This window comes from Gallus gallus, chromosome 21 (assembly GCF_016699485.2).
Source record: "Gallus gallus isolate bGalGal1 chromosome 21, bGalGal1.mat.broiler.GRCg7b, whole genome shotgun sequence".
Taxonomy (NCBI): Eukaryota; Metazoa; Chordata; class Aves; order Galliformes; family Phasianidae; genus Gallus; species Gallus gallus.
The window spans coordinates 5,997,065-6,021,882 of NC_052552.1; the positions used below are offsets into that span (position 1 = coordinate 5,997,065).

Consider the following 24,818-nt stretch of genomic DNA (forward strand, 5'->3'; position numbering starts at 1 on the left):
TGGGACGTGACCGTAACACAGTGGGAACACACCCTTCCAGAACCCACAAGAAGGCCCCATACCTACAAGAACCAATCCAGACCATCTTTTGCAGCCTCCGACAGGGATGGCTGCTCCATGCACCAGCTCCAGCAGTAATCCCAACAGCCATGCCCCTGCCTTTAGAGCTGGACTGAGGCTCAGTCAGCACTGGGTTAGTGGAGACGGGCTGTGGGGTTGATGGAGCTGGACAGACTGGGTGTGGACATCAACATCCTCCATCCCGGTTCTCCACACCAGGGAAGGAGCAGGGGTAAGGCACCTTGCTATTGCTCTAGCTCAGAAACAACTGTGACCCTAAGAGACAGTGCTATGGGTCTCTTACATCACCACCACCCTCTGCATGACAGAGCCATGGGTAGACCAGAGCTCCCTGTGCTCAATCTTATAGCAACGCAATAAAGAAGAGGCTGCCCAATGCACCAGAAGTCCACTGGAGCTAGAGGAGAAGCTGGGGATGGAAGCAGAGCTCAGTAGTCAGCAGCTGCCATCGCTGAGCAGGCAAAGGCAGTGCTCAACTGCCGTCCAGCTAAAGAGAGAGAGCAAGGAGCACAATGGCTCTGCCTCCTCTGTTGCAGAGCAGAGCCAATGAATAAGGGAGGCAGAGACAGAAATGCGCTTAATATGCTGCTTGGGAGGGACGGGCGGGGGAGAGAGGGGGGAGGCAGCCAGACAAAGAACAGGGGGATGGAGAAAAAAAGATGCAGGCAGAGAGCAGGAGAAGGTGAAGCATGGGAGCAGGAGGACGGGGCTGGGCGGCGCGGGGCCCCCGGCAGCGCAGCGGGAAGGAGCGGGGCAGGCAGTGTGCAGCGGAGGGGCGATGAGAAGCGCAGAGCCCTGCGGGATTGGCGAGCAGGGCCCAGCAAAATGAAAATCTCTTAACCACACAGAATTGTTAACTGCCCCCAAATCCTTTTGTGCTGGGGCTGCAAGCTTAAAGGAGCTTAAGCTGTTAGATGCATGAACTTCCTCCATAAATATCCCTTGTGTGCAGTGCCGTGAGCAGGCTCGCGTTGTATTAGCCAGATGAAAAGCCCAGCGGAGAAAATGAGCAACTCCTTCCAGTGCTTGCAGCTGCACTGAGGGGCCGGGCTGACCATAGCTTGGGGTGCACCGAGGCCCATTGGCAGGGCAGCACCCGTGGGCCATGCTTGCCACGTCCTGTTTGGGCTACATGCGAGAGCACTTCACTCCAAGAGGCCGTTTGGATTTGCTTTTGTTTTGCTTCTGGAAAGGGGCCCAGATTTCCTCCCACCCCTCAAAACACGAAAAAAAACCTGCCGGCCATATGTACGAGCAAGTCCCCCAAGCCAGGAGGCTCACATGCTGCCCATGCAGCAGGGACTGGTACCAGGCAGGGGTGCAACGGCAGCAGGGCAGCGATGCAGGACTGCACCCACAGCTCCGTCCCCAGGGTGCTTCTAACCCAGCCGGAGAGATGAGCCCCCTCCCCATCCCCTCTGAGAGCAGAGGGGATGTGCCATCTCTGCCTGGTGGCTCCCATGTGTCCCACAGGAACCTGAGGAATCCTTCCACAAGCTTGTGGAAGCAGCAGAGCCCCGGGCCCATCCAGCCCCACAGCCAGAGCTGCCCCACGGAGACGGCGCGCTGCCGGCCACCGCGTGATTGATGACGGTGGGGAGTGTGGGGCTGCATGCACGCCAGCACCGGCTGCAGAAACAGCTGCCGAGGTACCAGACCTCCCAAAATCCTGCTGCTGCACAAAGAGGAGAGACGGCCCTTCTGCTCTCTCCCTCCACCTCGGCCCCCTTCCTTTCTGGCTGACAGAAATGGGCTCTGCAATGGGCACTCGAAGGGACCGACCCTTGGCTGGGCTGGCACCGGGACCGGGGAAGCGGCTCAAGTCAAGAAACTGAAGCTGTATCAGAGCAAAGCATTGTGCAGGGCTGGAGTGAAACACAAAAAAAAAAACCAAAAAACTTGAGATGGAAAAGCTGACATGAAGTATTTTGGCTTCCTTGTGTTGCTACAAATGCTCCACTTGGGCGTAGTAAAGCATCCAGCTGGGATTAGCCAGGCTCCCTCTGCATGCTGTGCTGCAGCAGTACTCTCAGCAGCCCCGGCCCTGCTGCAGCTGGAGGACTCTTGGTCACCACTAATGGGGAGAGAAGAGCCACATGGTGTCCCAGTAAGCAGCAGCTTCAAGCAAGGATATCAAACGTCCCCACGCACAGCGGGACCTGCAGGTGGATGCCCCTCCAAGTGAGCACTCCAAGGAGAAGCCATGTAGTAAAGGGAAGATCTCCACAAAAGGCTTCACTTCTGTTCCTTTGGCCTCAACACGTAATTCCTACATCACTTTCAGATTTTGACATTTCTTCTCATGTCCTCCTCAGACTCTCCCTTTAGTCCTCCCCCACTCCTTGCCCATGTGAAAGACACTGTTCTGGCCTCTCCTGCTATGTGTCCAGGGCATCCTCAGCACTGAGGCACCCCACTGAGCCCATGGGGTTCAAGGAGATTGCTCTGAGCCTGGTACTGCAGAACTCCAGGTCAACCTTTGCCTGCTCAAGACGGATACTGGGTTGCTGTGACTGCATGGCCCTGCTGCTGGTGGTGTGATGGGAGAGGAACCAGAGCAGCCATTCAGCCTGCAGTCCCAACCAAGCATGGCCAGAGACCGTTCCCCTCTCTGGAATGGCCACTTCCCACCACCAGCACCTTCCCCATACTTGCTTGGTGCTGCCCAGCCACCCCTTCCTGCAGCAAACAGAGAGGAGAAGCAGGTCCTTCCTTGCACAGTTCTGCAGTGCCTACTGACGTATCTATAATTGATCTCAGAGAAATTCCAGCTCTGCTCAGTGTGTCGATGCTATCAAAACCATAATGGGATTTTGATGTTCAGCTGGGACAGGGAGGGAAGAATCAGTTTGCCAAACGCTGCAGTTTGCTCTGCTCTGCTCTTTTCGTCCCGTTCTGCAGCTCTTCCACTTTCCCACCTCTTCCTCCACAACCCCAGCACCTCTGAACACACCCACCCAGCACACTACAGATAAGCATACCTGCTTCCGTGCAACCAAGGAGGAAACTCCCTCTCTTCCAGACCCTCTGCACTTTCTCTTGCTCCCCAGTTCCACCCCAGCCCCAGACTTCTGGGAGGTGGCTGCAGAGCAGAGGCACAGCTCAGTGGCTGAGCATCCTTCCTGGGGAGCACGAAAGGCAGCAGCGACTGCACAGCACCTCTGGGCTCTGCAGACCCAGAGCTAAGGCAGAGCCTCTCCAATGGAGAGATGAACTCAAGTGCCTTGAGAGGTCCCTCCCAGCCTGCAGATCACAACCTCAAAAGCATCGACGCAATCACAGCAGCGAGATGAGCACGCAAGGAGCAAAGAGAAGGGGTTACCTCTGCAGACGGTCCCATTCTCCACCGACTCGTAGCCCGGCCTGCACATGCAGCGGCCGATGGGCACCAGCCACTCGCCATCCCCATTGCAGTACAGCTTGATGGGCACATCCACCTCCTCCGCATTGCTGATGCACGTCCCCCGGGCTGCCACCAGAGATGTGCTCTCCGCTCCCGAGAGGGTTTCCTGGAAGACCGCCCCGTTCTGGATCACACGGGGACACTTGCGGTAAAAGACACGGACTGCAATCAAGGACATGCAGCCCCCGTAGTCCTGGAAGGCCAGGTAGAAACCGTTTTTGGAGACAGGCCCAAAACTGCGCACCTCGGTGTTAATCTTCATCACCCGCCCACCAAGGTCCACCTGCGAGAAGCTCTCGTCGGCAGCAATTGTATCTACCTTCATCCAAGGGTTTTCCATCCAGTTAGGAAAAGTCTTGGTGGCAGAGTCAAAGTCTGATTCGTAGTAATAGAGGTTAAAAGTCTCCTTACAGGAGCCCGGGACGTTGGGGATGCTGCTGCAGTCCCGAACGGAGAATTTCATCTCCACGTGGATGCGGTGCGCTCCTCGCCTCCGGATGTACTTGGTCCGCAGCCAGTTGTTTTGGCTGGATTCAAAGACGTTGCACACCTGGTAGGTGCGGATGGTGTTCATGTTCTCATCGTATCCACTCACCTCTTCCCACTGCAGACAGGACACAAATAGTCAGTGGCGCTGAACTGACGTTCACAGGATTAAACACGGGGCCCCCACCTGCTCTGCCTCGTCCCGGTGCCACGCGGGCATGCCGTTCCAGCAGAAGCTGTGCCCCATCGTACCACCACGTCACCCCCAACCCTACGTGTCTCCAGAAGGGTCTGACCCATGTGGCACCCCAGTGGCTTTATGGCAAAGCCTCCCCGTGCATGGTCCGGATGTGGCAGGGCACTGTAGGGCCACGCACTCCATCTGCAGCAGTAATGTCTTTAGCAGGGGCTCTCGCCCGTCGGCTACACCGTCCTGCAGAGGCCTCCCCATAGCTGCAGAGCCTCATGGCTAAGTAACACGATGCCTTCAGCAGATGTATTCCCACCGGTGCCGCTACGGTTACAACCGTGGCAGACAGACCCCGCTTTATAACATGACTGTAAAACCTCCTTCCAGGCTGCAGCCTGAGTGCCACGCAAGGTGCAGGGTGCCAGCAGGACAGCAAAGCCCCTCTGCAGCTCTGGAAGAGTCTCCATAGAGTTCAAGGCAGCTACAACATACCCATACCTGCACCCTCTGTACACTGTTCAGCTCTCTGCCCTTTTTGTCCAGTCCCTCAGCTCTCATTGCTGTCTCCACCCTTCGTAGGGTGGGGAGACACTTCAGAGTAGTCAGAGATGGGATATGCCCACTGGGATCTATCAGGATCTCTGTGGTTGAGGTCAATATGCTGCATATGGATACCTTGGGAGGAGGAAGGTGAAGGTGAAGGAACAGGAAGATGCTCAGAGGACAGGAGCACATCTCCTATGAAGAAAGGCTGAGGGAGCTGGGGGCGTTCAGCCTGGGGAAGAGAAGGCTCTGGGGAGACCTCATCATCACCTTCTAGTACTTAAAGCAAGCATATAAACAGGAGGAAGATCAATTTTTTATACTGTCTGATAGTGACAGGACAAGGGATTGTGGTTTTAAACTAACAGAGAGGAGATTCAACATAAATGTCGGGAGGAAATTCTTTACTCAGAGGGCAGTGAGGTCCTGGCACTGCTGCCCAGAGAAGTGTGGATGCTCTGTGCCCAAAGCCATGGTTGACCCTGGGTAGCCTGAGCTGGTGGGGGGCAGCCAGCCCATGGCAGGGCTTGGGACTGGGTGGGCTTTAACGTCCCTTTCAACCCAACCATTCTGTGATTCTATGAACGCTGCTTTCTGTCTTAGGTTTGGGTGATGCCAACTGTCAATGGAGCAAGAGGAGAGCAAGGACATGGGATTCCCCTGCCCCAACAACCCTTTGTGCCTCCCTCCACTCCAACCTCCAGGAGGGAGAGGAGAGGGGAGGGCAGGTCTGGGGAAGCTTATGAAGGGAATCACCAGGCTACCCAGCCATCAGAAATGGCTGCTCACGAGCTTGTTCGCAAACCTGCTCAAGTGGAAGCCAAGCAGCTTCGCATGGACATGAAATCCAATGTGCAGAGCATAATCCTGCCCTGGGTGCAGGACTTGTCCACAGTGCAGCCCTGCTGTCACCACATCCCTGCACTCAGGGCTGCAAAGGGAGGCTCCCGAGATGAGAGACAGATTGCTCTTTGCACATCAAGGCTAACAAACAGCTGAACAGAAGGCTGTCAGAGAAGATCCCCAAACAGCTCCAACCATTTCTGATGGGCCGTGGCTGCAAATCTGCTACCGCTGCAAGGAGAGGAGGAGAGAATCCTCACGGAATGCAGGGGGAGCATTTGCTTTCTTTTTCATAAATAAATTTCGTGTGCTAGTGGGACAGAAAAGCAGGATTTACCCAATTTTTAGGGAGGAATCAGTGACAAAACATAAGGAATCAGTTTCTCCCCCTGCCCTGCCTCTGGCATGGCTCTGCTTTGCCTGGGCCTCTCCTGATGCCAGCAGCTCTCACCCCAAAGGGCTGTGTTGGCCACCAGGACCCCCTACCTGCCCCACGAGCCGGGGCTGCTCGGGCCCTACAACGCCCTGCTCCCTGCTCGCAGCTGGGAGTGAAAGTCACTCCCGTGCATCAGCCCCTGTTCTTCCTCAGCGCTTAATTAGAAGCCTCTCCCTTTCTCCTCGCTCTCTAATTAACATGCCGGGAACTCAAAAGAAGAAGGCAGCACAATAATATGGAGAGACGGCTTCCAGCAGGCCCAGGCCTCATTACTGCGGGGCTGGCGAGCCGGGAGCAAGGCGTGCTTTACATATGGAAAAACTGCAAACAAGAAAGGCTGGGCGAGGAGAGAAAAAGACTTGACCTCTGCTCCGGCCCATTGTGTGCCTGTCATCCCCCCTCGGCGGCCAGGCCGGTGCTGGCGGGGCGGGCGCGGGGCTTTATCATGGTGATGGGGCCCGGTGCCCGAGCCACTGCATCCCAGCTCTGGGCAGGCAGAGGAGGCCGCTCCTGCAGGGTTTAATCTCCTCAACACAGGCTTTGCTTGGACATTTCTTTTCTTCTGCCAGGCTGGCCCAGGGAGCGGGCTTGCTGTCAGGTCTGGGGTGAGGCCTAGAGGAATGTCTTCATCCGGCCCTCCTGGTGCCTTGGTGGGGCTGGGTGCAGGGAAGAGAAAAAAGGGAAAGAAAGAAGGGAAAGAAAGAAAGGAATGAAAGAAAAGAAAGAACGGAAAGAAAGAAGAAGGAAAAGGAAAAAAAGAGGAAGAAAGAAGAGGAAGAAAGGAGAGAAAGAAAGGGAAAGAAGAGAAAGAAAGAAGAGGAAGAAAGAAGGGAAAGAAGGGAAAGGGAAAAGGAGAAAAGGGAAACAGGAAATGAAAAAGGGAAAGGCAGAAAGGGAAAGGGGGAAAGGAAAGGAGGAAATGGAAAAGGGAAAGGGGAAAGGAAAAGAGGAAAAGGGAAAGAGCACAAGGAAAAAAGGAAGGGAAAAATAGGAAAGGGAAAGAGAAAAAGGGCATGGGGAAAGGGGAAAGGCGATAAGGGGATGGGGAAAGAGGAAAACGGAATCAGGAAAGGAAAGGGGAAAAGGAATATGGGAAAGGAAAATGGAAAAGGGTAAAAGGCAAAGAGGAAGAGGAAAAGGCAATAGGGGAAAAGGGAAAGGGGAAAAGGGGATGGGAGAAGGGGAAATGGGAAAGGGGAAAAGAAAAACAGGAAAAGAGGGACGGGAAAGGGGGAAGGATAAGGGAAAATGGGAAAGGGGGAAGGGAGAAAGGGAAGGGGAAGAAGAAAGGGAAAAGAAAAGGGGAAAATGGAAAGGGGAAGAAAGGAAAGGGAAAAAAGAAAGGTGAAATGGAAAAAGAAATGGGGAAAAGGGAAGAAGGGAAAGGAGAAAAGGGAAAGAGGAAAAGAGAAATAGGAAAGGGGAAAAGGAAAAAACAAAAAGAAAAAGGGAAATGGGAAAGGGAGAGGGGAAAGGGGAAAAGCAGAGCCTCTGGGCTTGGGCCAGGCTGGCTTTGGCCATGTAACATGAGGGTGAGTGTGACGCTAGACCAGCAGGCTCAGGGCACTGCGAGGGTATCCTTCCAGCCCAACCTCCACCCCAGCACTAGCTGGTGGCACACAGCGAGTGGTCTGGGGTGGCAGACACTGTGGCCCTAAGCTGCTCCTGGCCACTGCAGGCAGAGAGGGGAGGGATGCTCTGAAGCACTCCTATATCCCAAGCAAACCTGGTGAGACACAGAGGTGGCTGCACCTTTTCCATGGACGCAGAGACACCCTGTCTATACTCTTTCCACCACATCTTTTCATTCAGTCACAGCACTTCACTTCAGCAGGTGACATCCCCACCTATGTTTCCTTGCAGTCAGGGACCCCAGATCGGGCACCCAGTTCCCGTAAAGCAAGAGGATAACTCACCCCTGAGGGAGGATGCACCATCCAGCCCAGCTCTGCTGTGGCCGTTGTGGAGTCCATCAGCGTCTCTGCAGGAGGAAGGGGAAACAAGGAGTCAGTCCATCACTTTCCAGTTACATTTGCAGAAGGGGAACACTTTTTCTTTGCCTTCTGCATGGTAGGCAGTATCCTCAGCCATGCAGCAGCGGTTTGGAAGGAAAAGCACTTCAAGGATTTGCCACACTTAAAAATTAAACCAACATTAAAGCCAATTTTCCAGGCAATTTGGGCAGAAATAGGTCAGATGCTGCTATCGCTAATCAGCACTGAACAGCAGCAGAGGATGGCTTAGGAAGGTCACACTGCATGCCCAAGCAAGACACAAACATGAAATCCATCTTGCAGCTTCAATTTCCCTGCCCTCCCACTTACTACAGAACAGGCAAGGAAAGAGTCCTTTTTTTATGGCTCTGCAGCTCTCAAGAAAAAGCACCATATGTACAAGGTGTGCACCCACCCAGCTTCAGCTTGCTCACCAGGAGATCACCGATATAGTCAAGATGTCCAGTCACCAGCCTACAGATCCAACAGACAGCCCTGATACAGTCAAGATCTCCAGTCACCAGCCTACAGATCCAACAGACAGCCCTGATACAGTCAAGATCTCCAATCACCAGCCTACAGATCCAATAGACAGCCATAATACAGGCAAGGCCTCCAGCCATCAGCCTACAGGCTCAAGAGACAGCCCTGATATAGTCAAGATTTCTAATCATCAGCCTACGGACAGCCCTGATATAGTCAAGATCTCCAGTCACAAGCCTACAAACCCAACAGACAGCCCTGATACAGTCAAGATCTCCAATTACCAGACTACAGATCCAACAGATAGCACTCATACAGTCAAGATCTCCAATCACCAGCCTACAGACCCAACAAAGAGACCCAGTATAGTCAAGATCTCCCACCACCAGCCCACAGACTCAACATGACAGCCCCAATATAGTCAAGATCTCCAACCACCAGCCTACAGACCCACAAACAGCCCCAGTACAGTCAAGGTCTCCAGTCACCAGCCTACAGATCCAACACAGTACCACTTCCCATGGCCAGAGCAGAGATGGAGAGCTCCTGGCTATAACTGTGTCCTGCTCCTGACCACCAAAAACCCAAGCATCCCACCACAAATTCCCAGAAAGCATCTCCACCTTCTCCATTTTCACTGCTTTGAACAAAAACGAAGGAAGAAAAGATTAGCACTGTGCAGATCCATCACTTAAAAAGATAAGGCTGGATGCAGAGATGGCGAAATGACTTTTATTCAGTCCACGTAAACTCCCTTTTCCCATTAGTAAGCCAAAAAGTGCCTCGGCATAGATATGCTCCTTGCACCTACTTCTGGCAGTAAATCATTTTCAGACTGCGGGTTGTTACTCACTCCTGCTTAGAGCCAGCGGTTTCCAGTTCACAGGAAACCAGCATTTCAAAATTTGGTTTTATTCCAAAAGTAAAACGCAAAAATAGTTCTTTTCAAATTTTTTCCCACTACGAAGAGTTCTGGAAAACAGCTAGTCCAAAAATGTTGTCATTCAGATTTATGAAATTTCTTTTTAAACTGAGCGCTTGTTTACATAGCTTAATAACAGTGTTTATTTTATCAAAGTATCTAGCTTTTTCATTAAAACACCAATGGCACTTTGATCTAGAAGGAAAACAACATTCTTCACCCAGTGCTAGCTTGGAGCTGCACTACTTAAAAAAGAACAGTGCTAAATATGTTGATTTATCTTAACTATCGATGACGCTGACTATCATGCAAAAGAAGACGCATTCTAAAATAGCATAATTCTCCAAATAAAAACAATTTTTTTAAAGCATTTTGCATTTCTTTCCAGGAAAACATGGTGTGATGGGCATGTGCCCAGCTCAGTGCTGAAGCACACGTTGCCCACAGCCCTCACCACTGCCCCTTATCCACCACTGAAGAGTTGCACATGGCCTTAAGATGTTGTAGGGGAGGCTCACGTTGGCTATTAGGAACAATTTCTTCCTGGAAAGAGTGTTGAGGTGTTGGCACAGCTGCACAGGGAGGTGGTGGGGTCACCATCCCTGGAGGTGTTCAATGTGAAGATGTGGCACTGAGGGATGTGGGCAGTGGGCACAGTGGGATGGGTTGGGGTTGGACTGGATGGTCTTAGACAGCTTTTCCAACTTCATTGATTCTATGATTCTATCTCCTTGGAGCGACACATCTACCCGAGCTGGCTCAAGGACATCCCATTTTGACATGATAACAAGGAGCAGAAAACTGCAGGTTTCAAGCAGATTTTTCTAAAGGTCAATTATCTTCTCATAAAAATATATATCTTCTCTTACTTTAAAACTGAATTTATGCTGCTCAGCTGCCACTTATTAGATTTCCTTTTACTTTCAGACTCTGTTATCCAAAACCTCCTTTTCCTCTTGGGCTGCTCAAGGGTGGCAAATGAATCATCTCCCAGCCTTCCCCAAGGTAACAAGAGTAACTGAGACTCCATATTCTTTCATCCTAAAACAGGTCCCTTTCTTTGGGGCTCCTGTTCGTCTTTCTTTATGTAGGGTGGACCCCAAGACTGCATCCCCACAGCACACAGCTGTAACATCCCTTTGTGTGACTTCTTGCACATCTTTTCTTGCAAATTGCTGTCCTGGCCAAAGTCCAGAAAGCATGTGGAGATCAGTTGACATGTTAGCATTTGGCAGTAGTTGCCTGAATTCCATAAAATCGCGAATAACTGATCTCCACGAATCAGAGCAAACCTCATTAGCCGCACTGTCTGCAAATGTGCATGTGAAGCCAGGTTGGGTTTCAGGGGTAGGGGTGCATTTGCTCCTTCATTGATGCTTGACCTCAAAGCACACTGCAATGCCTTACTGCTGAAATACTCACAGAATCACACAGTGGTTTGGGTTGGAGGTGACCTTAAAGCCCACCCAGCCCCAACCCTTGCTGTGGGCTGGCTGCTCCCCACCAGGTCAGGCTGCCCAGGGCCTCATCCAACCTGGCCTTGGGCACCTGCAGGGATAGGGCAACCCCAAAAATAATGGCATGACGCAGAGCTACTTTGCAGGTGTACCTGGACAAAAGCATCTCACACTCCATGTAAGCTTGAAGAGGCCATATAACTCCCCACAGAAGCTCAATGCATCATCCTTGGGAAGTTGCTTATTGCTATACAAAGGGAGCACACACTTCAGCAAATAAAACCAGGAGAGATGTCCAATGAACCACTGCATTTCTCATCTGCAGTGTCTTCCCTCTGCCTCCTTCCCACACTCTGATCAGTTCAGACCTCCACAGCAAGAAGGCAGGAGCTCTGGGTCCCAAGACATCCGCTGTACACCAGGTGAAACACCCACACGAGCCGGGACAAGCCCCCAAAACCCACCACTCTACAAACCACGGAGGAGAGAAGCTCCCTGCCTCAACCAGCAAATCTGGCAGCTTTGCTCGCTGCCACGGCTGACTCCTTCACGGTGCCATCCTCCAGGTTTGGCAGCAGACGTGGGACCCCCGGCATCCTGCACAGAGCAGCAACCCTTTGGTGATGGTGACGATGCACTGCTAAGCCCCCAGGGGTAGCAGGGGTGGGAGCCTGGCCCCCAGGCCACCTCCGGTGGCTGCCTGCAGCCGCAGCTCAGTGGAATGCTCTTGCCGGAGCAGCGCTTTCTCAATATCTTTGTTTGTGTTATTCCCTCCCGTGTGTTTATCCGCGGATTCACATGCTACCCACAGCACTCTAAATAAATCCACAGCTGCTCGAAACTAGCAGACGCAACTCTGGCCTGCCTCCCACCAGAAACCGCACTGCTCCCCACGGGATGGTTAGGAGATAAGTGCCTGTCCTTTTCACTTTGAAGATGCTTTCAATAAGCCAGTTCTCCGCCGGTGCTGGGGCCGCTGCCGGCACGGCCAGGGGAGGCACTGCTGCTATGAGAGCATCTCAGGGTCTGCAGCCTCTGCCACGCTCCAGGTTCCAGCTCGAGCACTTTGCATGCAGAGATGCATCGCTGTCACCACGCCGCAGCCTCTGGGATGCTCGTGGTTATGTTCAGACACCAGTGGGCTGTGGTGTGCAGTGGCACTGACCTGGGAGAGGCTCCTGCTCTTCTGGATGCCCTTCCTGCTGCTCATCCATGAGTGAAGTGAGTGTGGGGGTCTCAACTGCACTGCCTTGGAGAAGGGAAGGCTCTGGGGAGACCTCATTGTGGCCTTCCAATACTTGAAGGGAGTGTATAAACAGGAGGGGGAATGGCTGCTTACGAGGTGGATAGTGATAGGACAAGGGGGGATGGTTTTAAACTGAGACAGGGGAGGTTTAGGTTGGATATGAGGAGGAAGTTTTTCCCCCAGAGGGTGGTGACGCACTGAACAGGTTGCCCAAGGAGGCTGTGGATGCCCCATCCCTGCAGGCATTCAAGGCCAGGCTGGATGTGGCTCTGGGCAGCCTGGGCTGCTGGTTGGCGACCCTGCACATAGCAGGGGGTTGAAACAAGATGATCATTGTGGTCCTTTTCAACCCAGGCCATTCTATGATTCTATGGCATTTCCCACCTGAGACTGGAGAGCAGAGGTCAAGAATGGCAATAGGTGCTGGCTCTGAACAGAGAGAGGAGACCGGAGAGTGACAGGAGCAAGGGATGGTGGCAGAGAGGCTGGAAGGGATTAAGAGAGGATCTGTGCACACTGCAGACACACTTCTCTGTGTCCGGAAAAACAACATCCATGGAGTTTTGCCAATTTCGACCAATTTAGACCATCTGGACCTGAGTTTCTCAGAAGTCCTGGTAAATCCTTTGCATCTGCAGGCTCCAAACTCGTTGCAGATAAAGAAACAGCTGGACAAATAAATAGCCCCACAGATAGCTGAAGCCTCCACCCTCATTTTTCCACCCACAACTTTTTCCTTTCCCTGTGCACTTCTCACATCAGTCCCTCCCTCTGAGCAGGAAACCTGCCAGCTCCCAGTAACACAGGGTGCAAACTTCGAGGTTGGCCGGGGATCCTATTGGCCATTTTCAAGGCCAGGCTGGATGTGGCTCTGGGCAGCCTGGTCTGCTGGTTGGAGACCCTGCACATAGCAGGGGGTTGAAACGTGATGATCACTGTGGTCCTTTTCAACCCAGGCCATTCTAGGATTCTATGATTCCGTGGTCAGCATTGGACATACAAACGAGTTGCCCGGGTCTCACTGATGGAGCAAAAGAGCTGGCAGCAGAAATCCCACATCGAGGCAGACACAGGTCAGACTGCCTCATCGCCATCTCCCAGAACAACGCAACCCATGCAGCTGTGCTGGATGAGGCCCTGTGCTACAGCTCAGCAGAGCTCTGAGCTCCTCCATGCAGGCACACGTGCTCCTGGAACAGCCATTCCAGCCTGGCCGCACGCGCAGCCACCGCATCCCTACGCAGGAGGGGCGGTTAATGAGAAACCCGTCTGTCCCCCCACCCCAAAGAGCCCTTGCTGCAGATCTATTTATCCATCCAGAAGTTGAAAGGCCCCTCTCTGCCTCCTGTGCTTTACTGGAGCCTTATTATAATATTTTTGCCAGCAAGAGCTAAGAGGGGCTGAGCAAACCCAGTGGCCTTTCCCTGCAGCACCGAGCTTTGCTTTGCCTGGCCGATGGCCAGCGGAACAAACTGAAACCCAATCCCCCCTGGCCGACCCGCTGGCGCGGTAACAGCGCGCTGCATTGTGAGCCGGCGGCTACAGGATATTTTGGATACTTCACTCAGGGATCCACTTAAACTCCAAGAGGGAGAGTGATTGATAGGGAGCGAGACGAAGCAATGACTGAGGCGGGATGGGGACTGCCCGCATCCTGCCTTGTGCCTGAAGCCCCAAAGGAAACCCCCAGGGCAGCCATACCGTGCTGCAGGAGCGGTCCCAGTGGGTGAGAACACAGGAGCAGGCAGGTATGCCATACTTCAATGCCTTTCCCTCAGAAATCAGGTCCAGATAGATAGAGGGATCCATAAGCAGAGGCAGTGCCCAGCATCTCCATCCCCCAGAGCACATTCAGCCTCCTGGGGGCTAACAGGCAAGAAGGGGAACCCTGGAGATATTGCACAGCTCCAGCAAGGGAAAGGTGTTGCCACTTTTTGGTGCCCCTATGGAGCAGGAGCCAGCCCCACAGGCAGCAGCAGGAAAGAATGGGGCTCAGCTGCGCCCACTGGGATGCTCACACCCACCTCCTTGTGATGCTTGGGCAGGGCAGGCATCCTAGGAGGAGACACCTGCAGGGCACCCTGCCTGCAACACCACAGTTCTGCAGCCTCACTGCAAACTCACCCCTGCATTTTTCTGCAGTATAACGGGGGTTGCCGTGGGCTGAACTGTGTTTTCCCCACTCCCACACAGGTCTCTCTCCCCACTCCCTGGTCCCTCACACCCTGTGTGTCTGCATAATTGGAATCATCCCCAAGGGACAAAAGCCAGGACTGATGGATGCTGTGTGGGTATCCCCAGAGCCTCTCCAGCCACCACCATCCAAAGGGACTGCAAGCACTGCCATGCACGGTGCTGGCTGCTCCACTGCCAGAAAGCTTAAAGCCAGTAGGAAACCCCTCTCAAAGAGGGGACAAGCCCAATTCTTGCAGGTCACCCAAGCACATCTTGCTTTCCAATTAACCCATCCATACAAAGTAACGCTGCCAGACAGGGCTGCCCAGTTCATTCACCTCACAGGAGGAATACAGCCTGGCTCCGTCACCTGGGAAGACTGAGAGGGGCTGGGGCTCCACAAAGAACTCAGATGTTGGGATCTTTCAGGCTCAGGGCTCTGTTGAAGGTGCAGGTTAGGCTGGCTGTGGGTGAGAACCACGCTCAGCCTGGCCGCCAGGCTGCCCAGAGCCATCACTGCCCACACAGTGCTCCTGCTTTCCTGCCACCATTCGGCCCAGCAGTCAGCAGAAACCTGATAACCACATCGCAGCCCCCATAAAGCTGCTCCAGCAGCACCAGGGACTGCAGCCCTCACTGGCAGCATCTTCCCCAGGAGGAGCCGGCGTTTGTAGGTGGTCTGAGTTCAGCCGAGGGCAGGCTGCAAGCAGAGACAATGCAGATGCTAAATGCCAGCGAGCAGAGGCCCTCCCGCTGCTCCCGGGAATGCAGTAGCCACACAGAGAAGGCACAGATGCAGACATTGAACAGCCATTGCTACTGTCAGTGCTAATGATTCGGGCTCTGCAGTCGCACCAAGCCCACTGTCTGCAGGACACGTTGCTGGGGGGCCAACAAAGACTCGTCCCTACCCGTGCCCTGTCTTGTCCATCCCAACAGGACAAGCCCAGCAAGGGCAGGACACAGCCAGGCCACGTCGGCCCAGAAGGGCAGGGTGCAGCTGGGATGTGTCCCCCTGGCAGTTCCCTCCTCACGAGCCGCAGAGCTCTGGGGATGGAGGCCCAATGCCTACTAACTCTTTGTGCAGACATTCTGTCCCCTGAGAAGCCGGCAGCCTCCACCACCCGCTGCCCTGGTCCTGCTCATGGCATGGCACAGCCGTCACACAGCCTGGCCCTGACCAAGCCCTCGGCCACTGGTCCTGCTTTCTCCCACTGCTGTGCAGCAGTGGATGCCCTGGCTGGCTCCTGGCTGCAGCACCTGTGGCAAAGAGCAGCTTTACAACACCATAACCTGCTCCGTGCCCCAAGGCTGGCTGGCACAAGCTGCAGGTGCAGGGCTGCACCACCCAGGCACCCAGACAGAGCTCAGCTCCCCCACAACACACCAGGCCCCACATGATCCTCTATCCCATTCAACTATTTGTGCCTTGGGAACAGCAGCAGGGTGACCTCAGGAGATGGGAGATGTACCAAAAAGCCCAGAGACTGAGTAGCAGCACCAGTTCAGCAGCACGTGCCGGGCTTTTGCATGACATCCATCCTTTTTCTCCGCTAAGCTCTCTTATCATCTGATGCAACGAGCACTGATGGGACCAAGAGGAGCAGCGTGAGCCCAGGGGGCATTGAATTTGACCAGCACTGGCTCCTCTTCCCCATGGGGCAGCATCCCCAGCCACCCCAGCCCGAACTTGAGTGTGTGCAATGAGCCCTATCCCACCCCCCAGCACCACTGGCACTAAATGAGGTTTTGTCACCCTGCATGGTGGCACAGGCTGGAAGCAACTCGTTCCCAGCAGGCTGTGGAGCCCTGCTCAGCATCCCAATCGAGCTGTCCTTAATGGGCTTCAATTTTAATTTGCTTTTATTGGAAAACACAGATGGTGACCCCTCCTCCCCCCCACCCGAACATACACAGGGTAATAACATTTACGGGGGAAAGATATTATCTCCAAATACAGCCAAAGCTCCAGCAAAAGCCCCACCACCATGCACTGACGTGCAGCTGTGCTGCACAGCCCTGTGCCTGGCTCGTAAAGGCAGGGCCACACAGAGAACAGGCACGCCGGGTGCGAGGGGAGCATGGAAGCAAGACCAGGGCCCAGCAAAGGAGAATTGAAGAGCAAGATTAGACCCTGCTGTGTCACAGCACGCCAGCACACTAACCTGGTGAGCCCCATTCAGGACCAAGCCTTGCAAAGCAATGCTGGCAGCTGCCCGCTGCAGAGGGATGACCAAAGTAGAGCCTGGAGGGGCTGTGCTGGTGGGATCTGAGCACCCACAGCTCCAGCCAGCCTCCGCAACCAGGCAAGGAGCTTCAGAGCTCAGTGTGGCTGCAGGGAGGTGACAACAGCACAGGGATGCACTGTGCGGGCAGCCAGGTCACAGATGAGCTGCTTCAGAGGACGCAGAGCAAGGCAGGAAAGGAGAAACTTTCTGTTCTGGTGGCAGCAACTTGGAGCAAGGGTGTGAGGAGCGATGCTCTGCAATGCTCCCAACGCACACACCTCACCTTGCTGGCCCTGAGACAGCAGCACGGCAAGCAGGGATGGAGAGTCCTCCAGCAAACACGGAGCACCAAACAGCACCTGACGTGTGCCGGAGCACCCTCGCTGTGGGTGGATGCTTTCTGCTGCGCGTTTGGCTCCGCGCACTCACCTACCAGCCAAGACTTCCCTCTTTTCACTGTTTTTACTGACAGGCTGTAAATTTGCTTCTGGTTGGCAGCCCCAAGTGGGAACAGCTTCAGAGGAGCCAGCTGTAGGCTCGTCTGTGCTGAGCTGCGGAGGGGTGCACCGTGCCCCCCCAGGCGGCCCTGGCAGCGGGGGGCTCCGAATTGGGCTCCCAGCCCGTGGGACTGACGCAGGAATTCCCCAAATCCCTGGCAGGGAGTTGGTGCAGTGCTCCCAGGCTGCCTCGTTTCTCGCAGCTCTCAAGGACAGCGTTTCAGGCAGCATCTCTCAGCATTGGTGCCCTCGGGGATAGCGCGCAGCCACGCCAGAAATGTGAACCCCGCATCTCCGCGGGCCCCAACGCTGCAGATAAAGCGGTCAGAGCCGGCAGCTGTTGGCGGTGGGTATTTTTAGTGAGCTGCAAATGTTTCCTCCCTTGGGAAAACTCCATCTCCAATACCTCACCGCAGAGAGGGGCTTCCTCTTTCACTGCACCCTCATCCAAGTGCCCTCGTCAGCAAGGTGAACCCAGAGGCCAGGGGAGGGCGTGAGGCTGGTGCTGGTGCCCAAGCAATGCGCTCCATCCATCAGCGCTGCTCGCTGTGCAGGATCTGGTTAACCTTCCTCCAGGTTGGAGATATTAGGAGAAATGTCTCCAAAAGAGCGGCGATGCATTGGCACGGGAGGTGGGGGAGTCCCCAGCCCCGGAGCTGCTGAAGGGATGTGGAGATGTGGCACCGAGGGATGTGGTCAGTGGGCACGGTGGGGTGGGTTGGACTGGATAATCTTAGCCGCCTTTTCCATCCTTCATGGTTCCATGGTTTAATTCTATGACTCCTTCATAGCACAGGCAGGAGACAGCTGAGAGGACGGGGTGGGGAGGACAGTCTTCCCATGCAGAGGTCCCTACAAGAGCCCTGTCCTTGCTCCCCACTCCCAAGTGTGTTTCCCAAGTGGGAAGCCAAGTTCCACACACAGGACAGCCCACGGGAGCTCTGTGTGCTGAGCCAGCACAGAGACTCTACCCGACAGAGCGAGATGTCCCTGTGAACAGGGAGGAATGGATCAGGCGTGGATCAGTTGTGGGATTGCCTGGGAAGCTCCCATGCCCTGCAAGGGCTGTGCTGAATTCAGGGGCTGCAGACCAGCACAGGAGCAGGGAAAGCATCCTGGAGATGTTTCTGCAAGCCTGCAAATCAGCCTGAAGAAGAAGCCAACAGCCTGTGGAGCAGCATCAGGCAGGGACCCTCCCTTGGGGATGGTGGAGAGCGCGTGCTGCTGCTGGGAGATATTCCTGGAGACACCGACACTCATTTCCAACACAGAAATACCACAATCAATGTGGGCAATCACGGCGCAGACCTCATTTTGACAGCTGAAGATGAGCAGATCAATGAACCGGAGATGAGCAGTTGCTTAGGTACAGACAGACATAATCTGATCACACATATGGGGGAACAGATTTTTGCACCCACCAATGAGAAACACACTCGGAGGTGCAAAGGGGGGGGGGATTTCCGAAAGTTGAAAGGGATTATTAGCAAAAATTGATTAGGGAAAAAAAATGTAAACAAAAACAATGAGGAGTAATTAGAGCTGGCTTACAAAGGCTTTGCCAAAAATCTCATAAATCTGCCATCATAAAAGAAGGCACCCTTCGTTAAAAACTGCCTTGGCTTCGAATAAAAGAAAATCACGCCGTAAAAATAAACATATTGTATAAATTAAAAAATAGGGGGAAGTTGGCAGCAGTAAATTAGCAGTTATAACATGCAGGCTGAAGGAAGTTAACGCAGCCACGAAAACGCCAGCAAACGTAAAGGAGAGAAAGCGGAGCTTTTAAACACATGGAGAGCAAACAACACCAGGGTGAGCTCACGGGGATGCTTGAGTGTGGGGAAGGCACAGAGTCCTGATGCACGTCAGTGCCGGTGCATGAGAGACCCCCAGGCATCAGTGGAGCAGCCAGGAGGTAGAATAACACAGCAGGCATTGGGGAGGGAGGATCTGGGACTGAGAGCAATGCAAACCCTGCAAGGAAGCGGTGTGCCTGCACCCCTTGAGCGCTCCTGATAGGGCACGCAGTGGGGGCACTGTGGGATCCACGTACAGAAACAGCTGGCCAATGAGAGTGACACTGCATCCCGCGAGCACCAAACACCCCCAGCTGTGCAGCGCTCAGTGCTGTCTGAGTGTTGTAAAAGCAACATGCTCCCAAAAGTTAGTGTGCAGAGCGACTGAGGCGTTACCTGACAGCCTCGACGTGGGAAATCGGGTGAGAAGCCTTGTGCGGGGAATGCAGCATCCCCTGAATTCCCTACTCAGCACGAAGCGGACTTATAAATCAATGCCTGCAGGGGGAAAACACATGAGGGGGCAGCAAGTGCATCCTCTCCGTGCTGTTGCAATCCAGATGATCCTTGAATCCCACAGGTGCAATGGGAGGGTATCTCCTACGCAGGGATGCACCAAACTCCCGGGGGCACAAAAAGAAGAGGATTTGACTGTGAGTCATTCCTTGGTGCTGCTCTGGGGACACCAGGAGGACGGAGGGCTCATGTGGACGGGTTTTCTCCCCCTCTGTACGACTTTGAGGCCAGGTGACCACCAGCCCCCTGCCATTCCCAAGCCCAGCAGAGCCGTAAGGACAGGCTGCCACCTGGGCACCATAACAGGGTGCTGGAATCTACCCATCCTGCTGGAAACCCTCCCCGATATCTCCCTTGCGACCCACTAATGGGTGCTGTCTCCTCCAGGCTGAGGTGAAAAAAAGGCTTTTTGAGTGAAAAACACTTCGATTCCAGGAAGCAGCTCTCCCACCAGAGAAGGACATCATGTTCTTCCATCACCTCCTGCTGCATCCTGCCTGCAGAGCAGAGGCCCTGGGGCTGCTGCCACCCCCCAGCACGGCCCTCTATCTGCTCACACTGCTGGAGATTTATAGACGAATAAAAATCTGTTGGCTGACCCTTTGTTTACTCCTCTTGGAGGAAATAATTAACTCTTGTTGCAGTTCTGATTCACAGTACATGGATTTGAAGAACTTTGTGAAACTGTCCTTTAAAGCTGCCCAAGCTCAAGTAGTGGCCCCCACTTGTCCCCATATTGCAACATCCCCAGGCAGGACCCCATGCAGATCCCACCTACTCACACATCCCCAGCAAAAAGCTGGAAGAGCCACAAGGAACAAATCCCTGGAATGGAGAGACTGGGAAAGCACCCACAAAGGCATTATGGAGGAGAAGCAGTGCCTGTGCAGCACTTCTGGACACACAGATGGGATGGTTCAGCACGGCATGACATGGCATGGGATGGCATGGCATCGGATAGGAGGGAATGGCATGGGATAGGATTGAGTAGGGTGGGATGGGATGAGAAGGCATGGCATGGCATGGCATGGCATGGGATGGCATGGGATGGGATGGAGACTCCTGCAGGTCACAGCCATGCTGTGCCACTTGGAGGTGGTAGCTGCTGGCATCCATGTGTTTTCAACCACAGAGTCACTGGCCAAGTGTAAAACAAGATCCGACCTTCAGTGACTTCTCCCTCTGATATTTTTTTTCCCTTCAAATATCACAGATTTGCCCAATGTGGTCAGTCACGTAAGAAAGCCCTAAAATTGCTCCATGCTGAGATGTCCCTGCCTTGCCTAGGGAACTGCCCGGTGCTCCTGGCTCAGCAAAGGCCTCGGGAGCAGCAACATTTTGCACCGCAGAACAGATGATAAGAGAGAGCAGCAAACAGCTCAGCCACCACCAAACATACAGCAGCCGGGATGCAGCAGAGCACCTTCCAGCAAGCACAGCCCGCCAGCACTCACTACACGGATGGTGCTGCACCCCACCAGGGACTGACATCCAAACCGGCCTCTGGGAGCCGAGGAACCCCCAGGAGCCATAGGGCTGGTGGCTGTCTGGACTGGGCCTGTAGTCATCAGCAGGGCAGCGGGTGTCCCGGCGCGGCGGCGGGCGAACAAAGAGCGGTTCACGGCTCCATCGATCCGGAGGTCAGCCGGGTGAAGCGCGAACATCTGGTCTGGTGCTGCCCAGCGTGGGCCGAAGGGCTTCCCCGGCTTTATTTAAAGATGAGCCTTTCAGAAGGAAGCATCCAATATTGCTTTTAAGTTTCCCAGGATGGAAAGCCCTCCCCGGCTCTGCTTTGTGCCAGGTTGGAGCCCTGTGCCGCCCGGCGCAGCCATCCAGCGCTTCCAGGAGTGCTCTAACAAAAGCAACGGGCTCTTGCTGCTGCAGGCTCGCACATTTCAAAGCCAGAAAGGGGACTGCCTGCCCAGCCCTGCGGCCCAGCACGTGCCCATGGACGCTGGAGACAGGACGGCAGCAGCCAGAGGGAAGAGCCGTGGGGGTCAAAACGGGTTTACGAGAAATCAGTCACCTTTGATCTACAGATTACCAGCAATAGCGTATCGACTACATCCCTGGGTGAGCTGCTGCACAGTTAATTAGACACGTTATTAAAAACATGCTCCTCTACTAGCCTGAATTAGTCCAGCTTCCAAGCCACAGAGTCCTGCCCTGCTAAATTAAGCAGACTTTCACTATTAACAACCTTTCCTCCAGGCCAGTACCAGCAGACAAGGCAGAAGACGCTCCTTCACCTGCTGGATAGAGCAAATGGCAGGCAGGTTTTCCATGCGCTGAGCCACGGTGTCTTCATTTTGACTCTCCTTTGCATGCAGACAGCTGAAGCAAACCCTGCATCCAGGGGTAGGCTCCCTTTCCCCCCCAAAATCAACCACTGATTTGTCCTACTTTCATAAGCAACATCTTAGGGGTAACGGGCATGGGTCAATGGCTGGACCAGATGATCTCAGTGATCCTAGGATTTTATGATCTGATCGGCTCTTTCAAACCAGGGGAAAGCACTGTAGAAGCCCAACACTTCCCACTTAGCATCCCCTGCCCCACAGCCAAGGTCTGCCCCCAGACACACAGTGGGAATTGGCCAAACTTGCTGCGGGGGATCTCATTCCTGGAACACCATAGGAACCTCCCTGCATGCTGCTGTATTATACACAGATGGCTTCAGAACCTCAAGTTTGAAAGCACCAAGTGCTGCTCACATATCTTCTTCTACACTAAAGGACTCCGCACAATCTCTCCCCACCATCTCCTATCCACGGAGAGGACAAGGGGGAATGGCTGTAAAGTGAAAGAGGGGAAATTTAGGTTAAATGTTAGGAGGATAATTCTGTACTCAGAGGGCAGTGAGGCCCTGGCACTGCTGCCCAGAGAGCTGTGGGTGCCCCATTCCTGGAGGTGCCCAAGGCCATGGATGGGGCCCTGGGCAACCTGGTGCCCAGCAACCAGCCCACAGCATGGCACTGAGGCTGGGTGGGCTTTAAGGTCCCTCCCAACCTAAGCCATTTTGTGATTCTATGATGATTACTGCCAACCTAGGCAAAAGGAGACAACACACGTCCTCAGGTGTAGTTCCGGGTCCCGTGATAATGAAAAGCCAGTCCTGCTGCTGCCCTTTTCCCCCAAACCACACATTTCCCTGGCAAACAGAGCACCAAGAGCCCTCAGCAAAGGGCACTGCCACGTGTTTATTCCTTGGCAGTTGTTCCCAGCATTTCAGAGCTGGCCCCAATGCCCACGGCACCCGGCCGCTCAGCCCCGCTGCCAGCCAGAGAGCCCGCCTCGCCCCCAAAGCCTTTTATTAGAAACACACAGTCACAAAATGATTCAAGTGGAATCCATTACACAGCATTTAGTACATATCATTTGTATTTCACAGCCGGCAATCCTTCCGATTTCACAGAGTAACGGCTATTAAAAAGCCCTGTGCTGCAGCTGATGGGAAGGGATCGGTGCATGGGTGGGAGAGGGGATGCAGGGAGCATTTCTTCAGGTCTAGGTCCACGTGCTGAAACTAAGACACACTTACACGGCTCAGCATTACTTCTGCCAGGTATCCTGGATGTCACGCACAGCAGAAGCGTTGCACCATGCCTTACTCAAATCAACTCACAGGTTATCTCCTCTCCCACCTCCTCCTAGATGCTTCATTCAATCCCCAGACATTGAGGATAGGGTCTCTGGGGCCATGAGGATCCATGGCCAAATGGAATTGCTGCCATCGGTCAATGTTTTTTACGTTCCACAACATTTGGGGCAGAGTAAGAGAAGAAAATACGGTGACATGGTTTAAAACCTGAATCTGACCATTCTTAGAAATATGCAGTTTCCTAAAGGGAAGGTTGAAAGAAAATAAGAGGAATACATAGTTTTCATCAGTGCCCTGCTGCACAGAAGGCACGTGATCCCATAAGAACTAGAACAGTGACTGCTTCATCCCATAAAGCAAGAACAACAGGTAACTCCAGCATGACCCATTAGAGACCTCTTCAAAACATAAATTGTGACTCAGAATCATAGAATAGTAAAGGTTGGAAAGACCTCTAAGATCACGCAGTCCAACCATCCACCTACCACCAATAGTGCCCAATAAACCCTCAGTGCCACATCTCCACAGTCCTTGAACACCTCCAGGGACGCGGACTCCACCATCTCCCTGGGCAGGCTGTGCTTGAGAGGCTCAGGTTGGTTATTAAATGATCATTAATGATACTGCTTCCTCAGATAGGTGGAACACCAGAGAGGTGGGGGATCTCCAGCACTAGAGGTTTCCAGGATTTGACTGGACAAATCTACGGCCACCCTGACCACTGCTAAGACTCGGGGATGGGGACACCAGATATGGAAACCATTTCCTACTCTGATCAAAGATGGAGATGTCTTGTTTCGCTGATGGAGCTGAAAAACCTTGGCCTTCTTGTTGAGCAAGCACTGCTTCCATTCACTTCCCCAGCACAATGGCATCTACGCAACAATACAAGCCACTGTCTCACCCAAATCCTAGTTTGCCACCCTGATGTCCTCTTCTTCTGGCAAGCCGAGCTACAACACACAGTTCTGAATGTTTTCTGAAGAAAGCTTGGTTGGAAATGCCATCTGGGAAAGGCTCTCCCACGTCATTAAGACCTGTCTCTACATTAACCATCCACGGAAGTAGGAACCCCATCCCACTGACAGCACAATCCCTTCTGCCTACTCCACAGTGTCCATCTGTTTAGTATTACAACTTAGTTGGTGGAAAAAAAAAAAGAAAAAAAAAAAAAAAAGAAAATGCATTGCTTTCTCTTCATTGTGTTATGGAGCAAAAATTCAGCAGATGTACAAAGACAGCAAGGCATGGATAAGGCAGAGTTTCCTGTCCTAGCAGGCTATAGAACGGCTATAGAATCATAGAGTGGGTTAGGTCAGAAGGGACCTTAAAGGTTATGGACTTCCAACACTCTGCTATGGACTGGCTGCCCACCACCACATCAGGATGCCCAGGGCCCCATCTATGGCACTGGGCACAGCCAAGGATGGGGCATGGTTTCAGAAGATGCTAAAATGACTCTTATCCCTTAACCAGCAGCAATGCATCAAGTCAACTGAACTCTCACAGTCCCAAACCACCAGAGATCCTCCCTGGTGAGAAACCAACAAATGTATGTGATGGACACAGCGCCAACAACTCGGCTCCCACCACCAGATCTCTGCTTCCCACACTGCTCTGAAACACTGGTGCCTCTGGTACCTGTCAATATCTGTCATCATTACACTACACCATGCCCTGCAATCGGTGAGGACAGGCTCGTTACATAATTTTAATGCACAAAGTACATTAAAGACCCTGAGGTCTACAATTTCATACCTCGTAATGATGTGGAAAGAGGGCTGAATCATTGGACTGGAAGCAAGTAACTGGCCCGGCACTGGTGATCACAGTCTGCACTGGCCAAAGGGAGGACAGGCCAAACCTGAAATGCCTTTCTCCAATGCTCCAAATGCAATAATTTCCCAGATCTTAGAAA

General features: G+C 53.5%; 1 protein-coding gene across 4 annotated transcripts in view; it reads right to left on the reverse strand.

Annotated features, from left to right (window-relative positions):
* The window catches only part of EPHB2 (EPH receptor B2), a 98,084-nt gene that overhangs the window by 58,403 nt on the left and 14,863 nt on the right, over positions 1-24,818 (reverse strand). For all 4 annotated transcript variants that reach the window (XM_015296838.4, XM_015296837.4, NM_206951.4 and 1 more), the window contains exons 2-3: positions 7,899-7,963; positions 3,404-4,088 (exon numbers count right to left, since the gene is read on the reverse strand). In XM_015296838.4, the coding sequence (XP_015152324.1) occupies positions 3,404-4,088; positions 7,899-7,963 (750 nt within the window). The remainder of the gene's footprint in view (positions 1-3,403; positions 4,089-7,898; positions 7,964-24,818) is intronic.